Raw genomic sequence first — 18343 nt, forward strand, 5'->3', positions numbered from 1 at the left:
CTAACTGCAGTGCTTTTAGAGTAGTACATGTGAAAATCCAGAGGAGCAGACCATGAAGCACTCCTTTTAACAAAGGTCTCGGCCTTACCCTATAAGGAACCTTATTTGATGTGATGTTATGTAGGCTTTTACACATTCCATCAAATTTAGAGAAACCCCCCCTTCTTTTGTCTCTTTTCTCTTTAGGAGTACAAACCACCAGGAACCCGTAAACTGCATAATATTCTCGGAGTAGAAACAGGAGGGCCTGGTGGGCGGCGTGCTGGGGAGTCGGGCCATACAGTAGCTGACTACTTGAAGTTCAAAGACCTCATTTTAAGGATGCTTGACTATGACCCCAAATCTCGAATTCAACCTTACTATGCCCTGCAGCACAGTTTTTTCAAGAAAACAGCTGATGAAGGTACAAATACGAGTAATAGTGTATCCACGAGTCCTGCTATGGAACAGTCACAGTCTTCAGGCACCACCTCCAGTACATCTTCAAGCTCAGGTCTGTTGTTCTGATACCATGTTAGGCTTTGAAATGTGTGCTCTTTTCTTTACAAAGTGGGGGTTATTTAATGTATTTTTAAAGTTTGTTAATGGGTAAGGAGGAATCCATCAGAGGGCAAACAGAAGAAGCAAGAACTACAATCCTACAACCTCCAGAACAAAAACCCACAATCACTAACCAAAATGATCACATGAATCACAGTATTGTGTAACTCAGGGAAGCTATGAGCCCTGCTGTGTGCGGCCACCCAGGTTGGATGGGTCATGGTGTCAGAGACTTCTGACAAAATGTGGTCCACTGGAGAAAGGAATGGCAAACCACTCCAGTATTCTTGCCTTGAGAACCCCATAAACAGTATGAAAAGGCGAAAAGATATGACACTGACACTTGAGGGATGCCCCCCGCCCCCAAGTCAGTAGGTGTCCAATGTGCTACTGTGGTGAAGAGAGGAAAAATAACTCCAGAAAGAATGAAGAGGCCGGGCCAAAGCGGAAATGATGCCCTGTTGTGGATGTGTTTGGTGATGGAAGTAAAGTCCGATGCTGTAAAGAACCTGGAATGTTAGGACCATGAATCAAGGTAAACTGGATGCGGCCAAGTGGGAGGTGACAAGAGTGAATATCAGCTTCTTAGGAATCAGTGAACTAAAATGGGCCGGAATGAGAAATTTAATTCCAGTGACCGTTGTATCTACTACTGTGGGCAAGAATCCCTTAGAAGAAATAGAATAGCCCTCATAGTCAACAAAAGAGTCCCAAATGCAATACTGGGGTGCAGTCTCGAAAATGACAGAATGATCTCTGTTCGTTTCCAAGGCAGACCATTCAATATCACAGTAATCCAAGTCTGTGCCTCAAACCACTAATGAAGTTGAACAGTTCTCTGAAGACCTACAAGACTTTCTAGAACTAACACCTAAAAAAGATGTCCTTTTCATCACTGGATTGGAATCGAAAGTAGAAAGTCAAAGAGATACCTGGAATAACAGGCAAGTTTGGCCTAAGAATACAAAATGAAGCACAGCAAAGGCTAACAGTTTTGCCAAAAGAACACGCTGGTCATAGCAAACACACTCTTCCAACAACACAGGAGACAACCCTACACATGGACATCACCAGATGATCAGTACCGAAATCAGGTTGATTATATTCTTTCCTGCCAAAGATGGAGAAGCTCTACACAGTCAGCCAAAACAAGACCTGGGGCTGACTGGCTCAGATTATGAGCTCCTTTTTTCAAAATTTAGGCTTACACTGAAGAAGGTAGGGAAAAGCACTAGACCATTCGGGCATGACCTAAATCAAGTCCCTTATGACTACACAGTGGAGGTGTTGAATGGATTCAAGGGATTACGTCTGATAGACAGAGTGCCTGAAGAACTGTGGGCTGAATTCTTAACAACACTACAAACCTCACAAGGTTCGTTACATTGTGCAGGAGGTAGTCATCAAAACCATCTCCAGGAAAAAACGCAAGAGTGCAAAGTGGTTGTCTGAGGAAGCCTTACAAATAGCTGAGATGAGAACTGACAGGCAAAGGAGAAAGTGAAAGAGATAGCCAACTAAAGGCAGAGTTTTGGAGAATATCAAGGAGAGATAAAAAAGCCTTCTTAAATGACCAATGCAAAGAGAGGAAAACAATATAATGGGAAAGACTAGAGATCTCTTCAAGAAAATGGGAGATATCAGGGGAACATTTCATGCAAGGATAGGCATGACAGAGGACAGAAACAGTAAGAACATAACAGAAGCAGAAGAGGTTGAGGAGCGGTGGCGAGAATACATAGAGAGACTGTACAAAAAAGATCTTAGTGACCCAGATAACCACGATGGTGTGATCACTCACCTAGAGCCAGACATTCTGGAATGTGAAGTCAAGTGGACCTTGGAAAGCATCACTACAGTCAAAGTTACTGAAGGTGATAGAATTCCAGTTGAACTATTTTAAATCCTAAACGATGATGCTGTCAAAGTGCTGCACTCAATATGCCAGCAAATTTGGAAAACTCAGCAGTGGCCACAGGACTAGAAAAGGTCAGTTTCTAATCCTTAAGAAAGGGAATGCAAAAAAAATGTTCAAACTACTGAACAGTTGCACTCATCTCACACGCTAGCAAGGTAATGCTCAAAATCGTCCAAGCTAGACTTCCAACAGTATGTGAACCAAGAACTTAGAGATGTACAAGCTAGATTTAGAAAAAGCAGAGGAACCAGAGATCAAATTGCCAACATTTGTTGGCTCATAGAAAAAGCAAGGGAATTCCAGAAAAACATCTACTTGTGCGTCATTGACTGCGCTAAAACTTTTGACTGTGTGGATCACAAAAGCTGTGGAAAATTCTTCAAAAGATGGGAATACCAGACCACCTTAACCTGCTCCTGAGAAACCTGTATGCACATCAGGAAGAAACAGTTAAAACCTTTCATGAGCAACTGACTAGTTCCAAATCAGCAAAGGAGTACTTCAAGGCTGTATATTGTCACCCTGCTTATTTAACTTACATGCAGAGTACATCATGAGAAATGCTGGACTGGATGAAGCACAAGCCAGAATCAAGATTGCTGGGAGAAATATCAATAACCTCAGATAATGCAGATGACACTACCCTATGGCAGAAAGCAAAGAGGAACTAAAGAGCCTCTTGATGAAGGTGAAAGAGGAGAGTGCAAAAGCTGGCTTAAAACTCAACATTCAAAAAACGAAGATCATGGCATCCGGTCCCATCATTTCATGACAAATAGGTTAGGAAAAAATGGAAACAGTGACAGACTTTATTTTCTTGGGCTCCAAAATCATTTCAGACACTTGACTTGAAACTGTGAAATTAAAAGGTGCTTGCTCCTTGGAAGAAAAACTATGACCAACCTAGACATCATATTAAAAAGCAGAGACATTACTTTGCTGACAGAGGTCCATACAATCAAAGCTGTGGTTTTTCCAGTAGTCATATACAGATGTGAGAGTTGGACCATAAGGAAGAGTGAGCACGGAAGAATGGATTTTTCGAACTGTGGTACTGGAGAAGACTCTTGGGAGTCCCTTGAACTGCTAGGAGATCAAACCAATTAATCCTAAAGGAAATCAACCCTGAATATTCATTGGAAGGACTGACGCTGAAGCTCCAATACTTTGGCCACCTGATGCAAAGAGCCAACTGATTGAAATGACACTGATTCTAGAAAAGATTGAGGGAATGAGGAGAAGGGGGCAAAAGAAGATGAGATGGTTGGGTGGCATTGCCAACTTATTGCACATGAATTTTAGCAAACTCCTTGAGATAGTGAAGGACAGGGAAGCCTTGCGTGCTGCGCTCCTTGGGGAAGCAAAGAGTTGGACACAACTTGGCAACTGAGCAACAACAAGGGAGGAATTATTTTTTGTAAGTCTATTCTTTGGGGCTAGTCAAAAAAAGTCCACCAAGTTCTAAGACTTAACTGTGCATATAATAAATTCTGCTTGGGAAAAAACGAGTGGCCAAATATTTAAATTGTTTTTAAAGTGGAAATACTTGGTCCACATGCTTGAGTTTTCCTGACTTAACTTGGTCCATTTGAGTTCAGTGATCTGTGTGAAAGAAGAGAATTGGGTGCTTTTCTGGTGCCCTTTCAGGTTAATAGAAGGTGTTTCAGTTTTAATGTTACAGTTTTAGGATATATCTATTTCAACACAACTAACTTCAAACTCACAAGTAGTGTTGTGTTTCAATGCTCCAGGTGGATCGTCGGGGACGAGCAACAGTGGGAGAGCCAGGTCGGACCCAACGCACCAGCATCGGCACAGCGGCGGGCACTTCACGGCCGCCGTGCAGGCCATGGACTGTGAGACCCACAGTCCGCAGGTGAGCCCGGCCCGCCCTCATGCGCGCCCTCCGCCATGCCTGCGGAGCAGTGTGGGTGCCCAGGGTCTTTCAAGTGATTGTCACTTACCCCAAAGGGTCACAGCTTCCTCACCTGTAAGAGCTTCTCACTTACAAGACTGACATAAAGCAGCACAACCTTGCAGTCATTTCCCTCCTTGTTTAGAAACAGCTAAGATTTACTGAGTGCGTGCGAGCCGCTGCTCCATGTGGGTTTCCCCTGTGTTTATCTCGTTTACTCTGGGAGCATTTTGAGCCTTACCCTGTTTGGAGTTTCGTTTTACAGTGGGAACTGGGACTTCCTGGGTTCAGGTCTCTCTGAGGCTCAGGATCTTAATTACTGCCTCTCCCTCCTCTTGTCATCTGTCACCACCAATGGGCCTAGGTTCTGGATCAGTTTGTGGTTTGATTTCTCTCCTCCATGTTTTGTTTTGTGTTTTGAAGTTTTTTCATTCAGTTGGTTTTTCAACTGATTAAAGAGGATCTAATGAAGTAAAATTTCTTGAGGGGGTGAAGCAGATGGTAGTAGTAAAAATATGTACTAATATTTAAATACTCTGTAAACTAGTAAGTTAATTCATCCTGAGTACTGCGTAATGATGCCTATAATAAGAGGCAGTCTATTATTTAACGAGAAATAAAGTGGACGTTGATGAACATCACCCCTGTTGTTGGGTCTGGGGCTGCCGCGGGCTGGTGGAGCGGTGCACCTGTCAGAGGTTGTCGCCGCCCTTGATTCGTGGTCACCAGCCTGCTGGGCAGGCCTTCCTGCTTCTCACATCATCTCTTCCCGCTCCCGTTCTCTCCAGTACTTGTTTCAAACTCTTCTCTGCCTCTTAGAAGCCTCTCCTCCTCTATTCTCCCTGACTCGTCCCTGGGTGGGGAGCACTCTTCAGAAAGGAAGGCCTCACAGCCTGTCCCCAGACACCTCTCGTGCCTGCGCGGGCGCTTGTCCTCAGCCTCCTGCCCGGCCCGCTGCTACCCGGGGCCTCTGCTCACCGCCTTCCCTCCACGCCCGACCCTCCCCAGGCGTCTCTGGACGGCCTTCCCCGGCCCGTGTGTTCCCGCCCCGCGCTCTGCTCTCCGCGGGCTCTGTCTCCTCGCCCTTCGAGAGCCCTGCTGCTGCTGCCGTCAGCCTGCTCCCGCGTGAGCACCTGTCCTGTGCTGTCACCAGCGGTCAGTTCTCAGGAGCCGGGCGGGCTCTCGGTCGCTTCTCTCTCCGGTCTGCACTCACAGTGATGCGGCACTGGTTTCTGCCTGCCCTGGGCAGGCTCGCCTCTGCTTTCCCGGACAGCGTGGCCCTCCGCCCCGCCTGCCCCCTTCCGTCATCGCCTCCTTTCTGGATTCTCTTCTCCACCTGCCAGTGAAAGTGGACGTCCTGTGCCCTCTCTCACCGACACCCTCCTGGTGACCTCTTGTGCTCCTGCCCGTGCCCACAACTTCCATCTTGATGTCAGTCACTTCACATCTTGATTTCTGACCTGGACCTCACTCCTGAGCCCTGTGCCTTTATTTCTGATCATCTCCTATCAGTGCCGCACTAGAGGTCTCCACAGCACAACCTACAAGTGTGTCACATTGATCCTTGTCATCGCTTCCTCTTCTACCACAGCTCTTATACTTTGATCTATTCTTTGTACAGAATGGCCCCGAATTTACCCATTTTCTTAGGTCATACACTTGATGCTTGGGAGTTAATCCTTGAATCTCTCCCTCCCCCCCTGACAAGGAATCCAGTGATAAATAGTGTGGATTCTGAGTATCTTACATGTGTTTCTGTTCTCTCCACTTCACTCCCCCGCTCCTTGCTGCAGGCGTCTCTAGCCTATCTTACTATAAAGATGGTTTTTGACTGGTCTTCCAGCATCTGTTTCATTCACCAGTTCGCCTCTGTTCTTCAGCCAAGTAAATAAATGTTCAGGAAAGCAGTCTCATCCGGATCCATCCCCTGCTTTCAACCACTTTTTGGCTTTCTCTTGTACTTCAAAAAAAAAAAAAATTTGAGAAGGCTTCCCAGGTAGCGCTGGTGGTAAAGAACTGCCTACCAGTGCCGGAGACAAGAGACGCAGGTTCGACCCCTGATCAGGAAGATCCCCTGGAGGAGGGCACAGCAACCCCCTCCAGTATTCTAGTCTGGAGAGTCCCATGGACAGGGTGGCAAAGAGTCAGACGCAACTGAGCGCAGCGGGGTTTTCAGTGGTTCCTGTGCTCTGGCCCCGACCCAAGCATTCTTCCTCTCCATTCACTCTGGTCTTCCGGGAATTTTTTTCATTTTCCGGACCTTATTGTGTTCTCCATCACAGTTCTCACGTGGACTCTGCTCAGCCTGGAATATGCTTTTCCTCTCTCTCTGCTTCGGTGACTACTGTATATCCTTCTGAGCTTAAATATCACTACCAGAGGCTTTCCCTAATTCTTCAGAGTATCCTTCTTTCCTCCCTTTATTCTTCCAAATATATTAATACTGCAAATACATAAACTCTACCAGGATAAGATAAGACATTTGTGTTCATCCTACCCGTATTTAAAGAAGTCAGTATTGTGTCTTATTTGCTTCAAACCTTTTTTATTTAATTTTTAAACAGTTGATACGTTCACATGGTTTACAAATCGGTAACATAGACGGGGACTCAGTGAAGAGTCTTTCCTTCTGTGTCCTCTAGCCACCTGATTACTATATTAATGTTACTGGTTTTCTGTAGCCTTTCTGAGATGTTTTATACATACTCAAGCAAATACAAATATATATTCTTCATCTAACCTTTTGCACACAAGTGGTAGGTAGCATACCATGCACACTGCTTCACAGCTTTTTTTTTTATTTTAATGTGTTTTACATATATTTTTTAATAGATATATTATGGAACTCATTCTGTTTCATAGAGAGCTTTTCATTTGTTTTGTTTTGCTTTTAACAGTCACACAGTATTCCGTTGTGTAGATGTTCCACAGGGCATTGCAGTTGTTCCCTATTAATGGACATTGAGTCTACTTTCAGTCTTCCTTACTTTACTACTCAAAATACTGCTATAATGAATAACCCCATATACAAATCATCCACACACACACAGTTAGTTCATCTGTGATATAAATTCTTGGATGTGAAATTGTTGGGTCAGAGAATAATGTGGCTTGTCACTTTGATGACTGTTGCCAAATTGCTCTCTGTGTAATTTTTACCAGTTTAGCTTGCCAGTAACTGAGTTTTAAGAAACTGGGATCATCTTTGGATACAGTCTGAAATGAAAAACCTAGCATTGGACACAGTATAGTTACATTTTGTTTATTTCTTTTCATGTATGAATTTGAGTAGTGTCACAGTTTAAGAACCATTAGCATTCTCTGATTGGAGAAGGAAATGGCAACCCACTCCAGTGTTCTTGCATGGAGAATCCCAGGGATGGCAGAGCCTGGTGGGCTACTGTCTATGGGGTTCCACAGAGTCGGACACGACTGAAGTGACTTAGCAGTAGCAGCAGCCTTCTCTGAGAATTTTCTGCCTGTTTTTTGTCTGGATTATTTTCAGTAGTATTTCTTGGGACCACTTTCATTGAGTAAATACTGAATGATCTGTGCTAGCCACTGGTGATAAAGAAACAGGCTTTGCCTTCCTAGAGGTTACAGTGACTCAGTATATAAATGAATCAAGTGAATAGAAATTGCAAGAACTAGAAAATAAGACAATATAATAGAGACTAGCTGTTTGTTGGGTGAGGTGTATTAATTTAAGTAGGCCCAACTGGTAACAGATAGAGCCCCCAAAATATGGTAGCTTGAAGAATGTGAAGTTTCTCTTTTATGTAATGTCCAGAGTGGGCATGTGGGTTAGCAGCACGGCTCTCCCATGTCCTGGGTTCCTGACATCTTGTGACTGCCCCATCCCCAGGGCCTAGTTGTCTGCTGCATGCCACAGAAGGACCTGGCAGGTATTTTGTGGACTGGATCTGGTTGTGCTATAGGAACTTGCCATTGACCAAAACAGTTGCACGGCCATGTCTAAGTACAGCGGAGACTGGAAGTGAGTGTGGTTGGAGCCACATGCCCAGGAAGAAGTTTTTTGAGGACAACTGGGAGTCTCTGGCCCAGAAGTTAGGGCAGCGTTAGCCAGAGTGGTGAGGGAAGACTCTGGAATTGAAACAATGAGAAAGAAGCATCCAAGCAGAAATTAGAAATCAGAGCATTGTAGGCAGAAGGGAACAGTATGTGCAGATACTCTGAGGCATGTGAAAGATGTTGACCAGATAGAGGAACAGAAGGAAGATGCTGTGTAGTAGGAACCCAGGCAGCAAGAAGAAGGCAGACCAGAGGAAAAGGCTGGAGAAATGAGCACTGATCAGACTGTGCAGGTTGTGTATCCATTCATCCATCAGTGGGTGCTTGGGTTGTTTCTTATTTTGGCTGTTACAATAATGCTACAGTGAACATGTGGGTACATATATCTTTCCAAGATAGTGTTTTTGTTTTCTTCAGGTAAATACCCAGAAGTGGAATTGAGGATCATGTGGTTCAGTTCAGTCACTCAGTCATGTCCGATTCTTTGTGACCCCATGGACTCCAGCACTCCAGGCTTCCCAGTCCATCACCAACTCCCAGAGTCCACCCAAACCCATGTCCATTGAGTCGGTGATGCCATCCAACCATCTCATCCTCTGTTGTCCCCTTCTCTTCCTGCCTTCAGTCTTGCCCAGCATCAAGGTCTTCTCAAATCAGTCGATTCTTCACATCAAGTGGCCAAAGTATTGGAGTTTCAGCTTTAACATCAGTCCTTCCAGTGAATATTCAGGATTGATTTCCTTTAAGATGGACTGGTTGGATCTCCTTGCAGTCCAAGGGACTCTCAAGAGTCTTCTCCAGCACTACAGTTCAAAAGCATCAATTCTTTGGTGCTCAGCTTTCTTTATAATCCAGCTCTCACATCCATACATGACTACTGGAAAATCCATAGCCTTAACTAGACAGACCTTTCTTGGCAAAGTAACATGTCTACTTTTTAATATGCTGTCTTGGTTGGTCATAACTTTTCTTCCAAGGAAAGCGTCTTTTAATTTCATGGCTACAGTCACCATCTGCAGTGATTTTGGAGCCCAAAAAAATAAAGTCTGGCAGTGTTTCCACTAATGTTTGCCCCCATCTATTTGCCATGAAGTGATGGGACCAGATGCCATGATCTTCGTTTTCTGAATGTTGAGTTTTAAGCCAACTTTTTCACTCTCCACTTTCACCTTCATCAAGAGGCTTTTGAGTTCCTCTTCACTTTCTGCCATAAGGGTGGTGTCATCTGCATATCTGAGGTTATTGATATTTTTCCCGGCAATCTTGATTCCAGCTTGTGCTTCCTCCAGCCCAGCGTTTCTCATGATGTACTCTGCATAGAAGTTAAATAAGCAGGGTAATAATATACAGCCTTGACATACTCCTTTTCCTATTTGGACCCAGTCTGTTCTTCCATGTCCAATTCTAACTGTTGCTTCCTGACCTGCATATAGGTTTCTCAAGAGGCAGGTCAGGTGGTCTGGTATTCCCGTCTCCTGAAGAATTTTCCACAGTTAATGTGATCCACACAGTCAAAGGCTTTGGCATAGTTAACAAAGCAGAAATAAATGTTTTTCTGGAACTCTCTTGCTTTTTCGATAACCCAACAGATGTTGGCAATTTGATCTCTGGTTCCTCTGCCTTTTCTAAAACCAGCTTGAACATCTGGAAGTTCATGGTTCATGTACTGTTTAAGTCTGGCTTGGAGAATTTTGAGCATTAGTTTACTAGCGTGTGAGATGAGTGCAATTGTGCAGTAGTTTGAGCATTCTTTGGCACTGCCTTTCTTTGGGATTGGAATGAAAACTGACCTTTTCCAGTCCTGTGGCCCCTCCTGGGTTTTCCAAATTTGCTGACATATTGAGTGCAGCACTTTCACAGCATCATCTTTTAGGATTTGACATAGCTCAGCTGGAATTCCATCACCTCCACTAGCTTTGTTCGTGGTGATGCTTCCTAAGGCCCACTTGACTTCACATTCCAGGATGTCTGGTTCTAGGTGACTGATCACTCCATCATGATTATCTGGGTTGTGAAGATCTTTTTTGTATAGTTCTTCTGTGTATTCTTGCCACCTCTTCTTAATATCTTCTGCTTCTGTTAGGTCCATACCATTTCTGTCCTTCACTGAGCCCATCTTTGCATGAAATGTTCCCTTGGTATCTCTGATTTTCTTGAAGAGATTGCTAGTCTTTCCCATTCTGTTGTTTTCCTCTAGTTCTTTGCATTGATCACCGAGGAAGCCTTTCTTATCTCTCCTTGCTATTCTTTGGAACTCTGCATTCAAATGGGTATGTCTTTCCTTTTCTCCTTTGCTTTTCTCTTCTCTTCTTTTCACAGCTATTTGTAAGGCCTCCTCAGATAGCCTTTTTGGTTTTTTGCATTTCTTTTCCATGGGGATGGTCTTGATCCCTGTCTCCTGTACAATGTCACCTCCATCCATAGTTTATCAGGCTCTCTATCAGATCTAATCCCATGAGTCTCAGTTCCACTGTATAATCATATTATGTGGTAGTTCTGTTTTTAATTTTTTGAAGAACCTCCTCCATACTATTTTCCATATAATGGGTGTACTAATGTATGTTCCCATCAGCAGTACGTGAGGGTTTCCTTTTTTCTGCATCCTCACCAGCAGTTGTCATTTGTTGTCTTTTGGGAGTGGTGTCTCACTGTGGTTTGGGTTTGCATTTCTTTAGTGACAAATGATGTTGAGTTGCTTTCCTTGTGCATGGGGGCCATCTTTGTGTCTTCCTTGGAAACGTGTAGTCAGATCTCCTGCCCATTTTTAAGTCAGATTATTTGGGGTTTTGCTATTGAGTTTTATCAGTTCTTTTTATGCTTGGGATATTAGCCTATCAGGTACGTGGTTGACAAATGTTTTCTCTCATTCAGTAGGTTGCCTTTTCGTTTTGTTGATGGTTTCCTTTAGTGTACAGTAGGTTTTTAGTATAATGTAGTCTCATTTGTTTATTTTTGCTTTTGTGGCTTTTGCTTTGGTGTCAGATTCAAAAAATCATTGCCAGGGCTTGTTCCAGACTGTCTGTGTTTCCTTCTAGGAGTTTTCTGGCTTCAAGTCTTTAATCCATGTTGAGTTCATTTGGGGGTTTAGTGTAAAATGGTGGTTGAGTTTCATTCTTTTGTATCTGGCTGTCTAGTTTTCCTGACACCATTTAAATTAATTAACTAATTTCTCCTCTGTGCTGGGTCTTCACTGTTGCACACAGGCTCTCTGTGGTCTCCGTGAGCAGGGGCTGCTCTTTGCTGAGCTGTGTGGGTCTTCATTATTGCGCACAGGCTCTCTGGTCTCTGCGAGTGGGGCTGCTCTTTGCTGAGCTGTGTTGCTTCTCCTGTGGCAGCTTCTCGGTGCAGAGCGTGGGCTGCAGTATGCGTGGCGCCCAGTCTTGGTTTCCCTGTGGCCTCGGGCATCTTCTGGGCAGGGATCAGACCTGTGTTCCCGGCGTCGGCAGGTGGATTCTTAACCACTGGACCACCGGGAATTCCCACGACACCATTTATTGAAGGGAATAGCCTTTCTCCATTGTATATTTTTGGTTCTTTCTCACAAATTAATCGACTGTATACACATGGGTTTATTTCTGGGCTCGCTCTCCTGTTCCGTTGATCTGTGTGCTGGTTTTTGTGCTGGTACCATGCCGTTTTTAGTTCCTATAGCTTTGTAGTATAGTTCTGTATCAAGGAGTGTGATGCTTCCAGCTTTTTCTTTCTCAGGGTTGCTTCAACTACTTGGATCTTTTTTGTGGATTACAAATTTTAGGATTTTGTTCTATTTTTTGAAAAAATGCCATTGAAGTTTTGATTCTGATAGGATTGCATCAACTCTGCAGGTTGCTCTCAGTATTTGGACACTTAGCAGCGCTGATTCTCCCTTTCCAGTCAGTGAGCAGGGCCAGTCTTCCCATTGCCTTGGGTCTTCCATGTCTCTTGCTCTTGTCTTGTTTTCCATATAAAGCTCTTTCACCTCCTTGGTTAAATTTATTTCTTGCTTATTTTGTTCTTTTTGATGCCTTTGTAAATGGGATTGTTTTCTTTTTCTGATATTTTATTATTAGTATATAGAAATGCAATAGGTTTTTGTGTAACTGATTTTGTATCCTGTAACCCTGCTGCTGCTGCTGCTAAGTCACTTCAGTCATGTCCGACTCTGTGCGAGCCCATAGACGGCAGCCCACCAGGCTCCCCCATCCCTGGGATTCTCCAGGCAAGAACACTGGAGTGGGTTGCCATCTCCTTCTCCAATGCATGAAAGTGAAAAGTGAAAGTGAAGTCTCTCAGTTGTGTCCGACTCTTCACGACCCCATGGACTGCAGCCCACCAGGCTCCCCTGTCCATGGGATTTTCTGAGAGTACTGGAGTGGGGTGCCATTGCCTTCTCCTCCTGTAACCCTACTGAATTTATTATCTCCAAAACTTTTCTCATGGAGTCTTTACGGTTTTCCATATATAATGTTGCATCATGAGTATGTAGCAACCATTTTACTTCTTTATTTCCAATTTGGATGCTTTTTATTTCTTTTTCATGCTTAATAGTTTGGATATCTGTTTTTAAAAGATCATTCTTGTGATTTGGGGAGTGGTTTGGTAAAAGGCAAGGGGGGAAGATGGGAGTTGATTTAGCAGGCTGTTGTGTTAGTCTAGGCAAGAGATGGTAGTGACCTCAGATAGAGTAATGAAGAGATGCCAGATGTGAGTTCTTATTTTGGAGGTGGCTTTAGTGTTACTCACTGATTGTTTGAGTGGAGGAATGGTTAGGCAGCTAAATGCATAGTAGTGGTTCAGTTAAAACAGGAAAGATGGAGAGGAGGGGCTTTAGGGTAAAGAATGTCTTTTGGACTGATCAGAAATAACCAGTTTTACCCTCTGGCCCTTTCCAGAAGAAGTTTGCTGACCCCTGGCATAAAGAGTGCTCCCAAGGAAGGAAAGTGGCCAATAAAATATATGACCCTGTTTATGGGTATAACTTGCTAAAAATTGCAGCTTTCATAATAAAATGATTTTCACTCTTGAAACATATTTGCAAGTTTGTGTTAGAGAGCTGTCTAAAACATTAAAATTTCAAACCCCTCTCTCTAATGTAAATGCTAATGTAGCTTTTTAATTGAAGATTAAAGCTTGGAAACATCCTCTGAATAAATCTTTTTACAATCTGCTCTTCCAGGTGCGTCAGCAGTTTCCTGCTCCCCTTGGTTGGTCAGGCACTGAAGCTCCTACACAAGTCACTGTTGAAACTCATCCCGTTCAAGAAACCACCTTTCATGTAGCCCCTCAACAGAATGCATTGCATCACCACCACGGAAACAGTTCCCATCACCACCACCACCACCACCACCACCACCACCACCATGGACAGCAAGCCTTGGGCAACCGGACCAGGCCAAGGGTCTACAATTCTCCAACAAATAGCTCCTCTACCCAGGATTCTATGGAGGTTGGCCATAGTCACCACTCCATGACATCCCTGTCTTCCTCAACTACTTCTTCCTCTACATCTTCCTCCTCTACTGGTAATCAAGGCAATCAGGCCTACCAGAATCGCCCAGTGGCTGCTAATACCTTGGACTTTGGACAGAACGGAGCTATGGACGTTAATTTAACCGTCTACTCCAATCCCCGCCAAGAGACTGGCATAGCTGGACATCCAGCATACCAGTTTTCTGCTAATACAGGCCCTGCACATTACATGACTGAAGGGCACCTGGCAATGCGGCAAGGGGCTGATAGGGAGGAGTCCCCCATGACGGGGGTGTGTGTGCAGCAGAGTCCTGTAGCTAGCTCGTGACTACATTGAAACTTGAGTTTGTTTCTTGTGTGTTTTTATAGAAGTGGTGTTTTTTTCCAAAAAAAACAAAGTGCAAAGCTGCTTGAATCAGAAGGAGATTAACACACTGAACTGCTACAGGAGGGCAAAGCTGACTTTTTTTTTTTTTTTAACTTGAAAAGATTGCAAAGGGACAATGAAGTTTTTAAAAGAGCCATGTCCAAACCCATCTTCTCGGATAGCTCAGAGGCGTCCTCTTTTTGCCGCCCCCCATTTTAACTTGCCACATCCCGGTCACGTAGTGGGGTTTTTTGTCTTTCTATTCCACAAAAGTTATTGTTCAGATGTTGGTCTTGCTCATTTGCCAACTAATTTTAAAATAAAACGGCACTGCACATCATTTGCGTACAGGGCCCCATGAGGGTGTTTTCTCCCCCTTTTTGTTTTTCCTTCCCCCCCCCCCACCCCGCCTCCCGTTTTTGTTTTGTTTTTGTTCTGTTTGGGGTGGGGGGTGGGAAATTGGGGTTTTTAAGTCCTCTAAACACACTTGGGCACGGAAACGCAGTACTGTAAGAAGAGGGACCTCCAGCTCACACAGTCATCACCTGCAGCTGTATGGGAGGGACGGTTGTATGGGCGTGTGGAAGGCACAGGACGCACGCTGAGTGGCGGGGTCAGAGCCCTCTGTCTGAACCTCCTGAGGAGCAAAGCAGCACTGACCTGGGGTCCTGTGGGTCTCCCGTTGCCGAGGCCGCAGGGAGGGGAACGGAACGTGACTGGCCTCCCGTCCAGGGTGCACTGAGAAGCAATCAACGGGTCAGTCGTGGCCAGTCCTGAGGAGGTCTGAGTGGTGGTCTTTGGGAAAACCTTTGGCCTTATGGATTTGGACTCGAAACTAGAAGAGCCTACCATTTCAGATGCAATCACTTTGGGACATGCTTTTGCAGACAGTCCTTAACGCTGAAAACACAGAGAATGGGTAATTCAAGAGGCCTTTCTTTTAAAACAGACTTTGGTGACCCACTAATTGTAAGGTATTGCAAGGTCACTTTGCGTGTGTCATAAAGTTGACTTCCTTATTGGTTGAAGGTCACAGAAGTAGTGGTTTGCTTTGATGGAAATAGCTACAGCTGTGTCCCTTCCTGCTTTTTACTTTTTCTTTTGCTTTTTCTCGGCACGTGGTATCTCCACCATTTCTTCTGCACAAAGATGTCTTCTGTTCATCCTGAACATTTTTTAAAAAAAAATGCAGAATTTTATGTGACTGCTTTTTTGCCTCACAATTATGCTGTGAATTTTACAAAAATTTATTTTCTTTTTTGATAATTTATTGTACCAAAGCTGTTTTTATAGCACATAGATGTCTGTAACCAATAATGTAGCAGTTCTGCACTTTGACACAAGGTGTAACTAGACCATTTTTAAATGTCAGTTGAAAATTATGGCTGTACTATTGCTTAAACAAAACTGGAACTGTTGCTGAATCCATAGCCAATACATTTACAGCAATCTGTGTACTGAACATGATAGATTGATACCTAACTCAAGATTACAGCAGCTGTTACATCCTCAATGTGTTCAGGCTTCTGAAGGTAAAGGGACACTGGATCCAGAAGCTATGGAACTAGCAGTTGATTCTTGTATTCCTGATTAACCTACTTGTAAACTTGAAAGCAAGACCTCGATTGCACCAACAGGTCCAAAACATGAGCACGAGGAAAGCAGAACTCGCACACGTGACCTGAGATGAGCAGGCTGGTGTTTTAACAGGTGCCTAGTTTTGAGATTACGCTGCCTTAATGTAACACAGTCTGGCAGTTGCTAAATTTGTGTTCCCATTTTAAATTGACCAATTTTACGGTGTTATACTTTTGAGCGGTTGAATTGGGAGAATGAAGATAAGAAATTTACCTGTCCAGGATCAAAGAAGCCTAGAAAAGAAGCAGTAATCTACCTCTGCCGATAACCCTGTTCAAAACAACTCAGCAGAAACACCACGTTACTTTTTATTGGTCAATTCCATGTGGCTGACTAGGTCAATTTTTTTCTGAACAAAAGCAGGTTTTTATATGTAAAACAGTGACAAAAGACAAAAAGGTTTAAAACTATGTGAATGTGAATGGAAACTTGGGAATATCCGTTTTTATAAAACCACACAAAAATTTTTTTTGTTGTTAATCAGGAAATCCATATTTATTTTGTAATTAAATGTCAAGCCTGTGGATGATTTTTGAACTTCGTAGTTCATGAAGGTTTACAGTGAATAAAAGGATGTCATCTTGAGTCTAGCAATATCAAAAGGAATTCAGTAGTTACTGCTGTTTAGGAATATGAGGTGAAGACATACGTGGGTCAGGTCATTTTTTTTCTGTGCTGGTTGCCACATCTTAGCAAGCACCAAAAAAAAAAGCAGTTTTTAAACCGCTATTTACATACAGGAAGTCATCAGAGCCGATGCTTCTGCATACTGTGTTATGTTGCAGTCCAGTTTTGTGTGCTTTACTACACGGTTTGGTTACAGGGCTTCTGTGCATTGTAAACATAAACAGCATGGAAAAGGTTAAATACCTGTGTGCAGATTGTAAGATCTGGTCCGGACTTGCTGTGTATATTGTAACGTTAAATGAAAAAGAACCCCCCTTTGTATTATAGTCATGCGGTCTTATGTATGATAAACAGTTGAATAATTTGTCCTCAGACTCTTTACTATGCTTTTTTTAAGATTAAGTAAAATGTAAACATAGTTAAAAAAAAAAACGTTACTATGCAGTTAACCTGGTCTAGGTAATGGTCTGGTAGGTATACCAACTAGAAGTTTGAAGTCAAATGTGTAGAAAGGAAAATCATAGTTACATCAACCTAGGCTTCAAAAATCTTGGAAAAAAAAGTAAAAATTGGAGGTTTAACAGACAATTTGATTTTTTAAGATTGACTCTTTACTATATTCACAGGTTCTGTCTGATTGAAAATGCTAGTAGTTCGTCATGTTGGGGATGGCGTGGGAGTTAGGTGGTTTTCTCTAGGCTTTGACCTGCGTGGAAACACGAGGAGCTACAAATCATACCCTTCCTCTTGCCCCAGATCCTTGATGGATGTCTGTCAGGGGCTTTCTTGTACAGAGTCTTAAGATTCCTGCCACGGTGAGTTAATCCTCACCAAAAATCTCTCTTTATAAATTAGCCTGTGTAAGTATGCAGTAAGGTAGCTTTCAGAAGGCAGAAAACATACTGTAAAAGTTGAATGTGATTTCGTTAAGTTCAGATTGACTACATAAAGTTGCACCTACCACGTGTGAAAGGAAAACCTCCTTTAGTGTTTTTCTTAGGGTGATGAGCATTTACTTAGGTAAGCAGCACATTTTATATGTCAGACTCCAAAAAGCCTAGGCTTGTTTTATGAATACTAGAGCTACCAAAAAAAAAAAAAAGATACAAGTGAAATTCACTTAGGCTGCAGTAATCCTCTAAGGCCAATAAGATGACTGCTGTGTTTGCCAGTTCACTCTCTTTTCAGCGCCTGTGTTGTTAAACTCACAGTAAGTTATAATAAGGAAATACAGCGAGGATTTCCTGTCGGTACCCCAGTTTTCTCTTGGCCTGCCCTTGCTACCTTTCAGAACCACGAGTTCAGGGACTTCCCTTAGGCTCCCCGAACACAGTGGTTAAGACTCGCCGCTGCCGCTGCCTGGGTTCGGTCCCTGGTTAGGAACCCACAGGCTGCCCAGTTCAGCCGAAAAAGAGTGTGAGTTCAGTACTCCTTTTAAAATGTGCCTTTAAGTGAAGGGTAATTGCTTTTAGTACTGTGTTGGTTTACACCACACATCAACGTTCACCAGCCATAAGTGTATACACATCCACTCCCTCGGGAACCCCCATCTTACAATCCTCATTTTTATGGCCATTTTTGTCATATGGCCAAAGCTAATAGGTCAAATGATTCATTTCAGATAGAGAACTTGGTCTTTGTGCCATGTATGAAAAAAACGTGTGAAATTTTTTAAGATTAGAGTTGGGAGGAAAACTGACTTTGGCATACTGAGGCTGTATTCGGGTTCTTAGACTCCTGCTTGGGATGTCTGCACGTTGGCACGCCCTTGGCGTCGGGGAGGAGCAGAATAGACGATCTCATTTTCTTAACCGTGGATCTCCTCCCCTAGACTTGTTGCCTAGGGTAAAAACATACC

At 43.5% G+C, this 18343-nt stretch overlaps 1 protein-coding gene across 7 annotated transcripts in view; it reads left to right on the forward strand.

Annotated features, from left to right (window-relative positions):
• The window catches only part of DYRK1A (dual specificity tyrosine phosphorylation regulated kinase 1A), a 144521-nt gene extending 127615 nt beyond the window's left edge, over window positions 1-16906 (forward strand). For 6 of the 7 annotated variants that reach the window (XM_059885113.1, XM_059885116.1, XM_005202082.3 and 3 more), the window contains 3 exons: window positions 187-493; window positions 4210-4334; window positions 13561-16859. In XM_059885113.1, the coding sequence (XP_059741096.1) occupies window positions 187-493; window positions 4210-4334; window positions 13561-14181 (1053 nt within the window). In that variant the 3' untranslated portion in view covers window positions 14182-16859. Of the gene's footprint in view, window positions 1-186; window positions 494-4209; window positions 4335-13560 lie in introns of all 7 variants that reach the window. The other variant, NM_001206014.2, reaches the window with a different exon arrangement.
• The last annotated feature ends 1437 nt before the right edge of the window (window positions 16907-18343 follow it).

Source organism: Bos taurus, chromosome 1, assembly GCF_002263795.3.
Source record: "Bos taurus isolate L1 Dominette 01449 registration number 42190680 breed Hereford chromosome 1, ARS-UCD2.0, whole genome shotgun sequence".
Lineage (NCBI taxonomy): Eukaryota > Metazoa > Chordata > Mammalia > Artiodactyla > Bovidae > Bos > Bos taurus.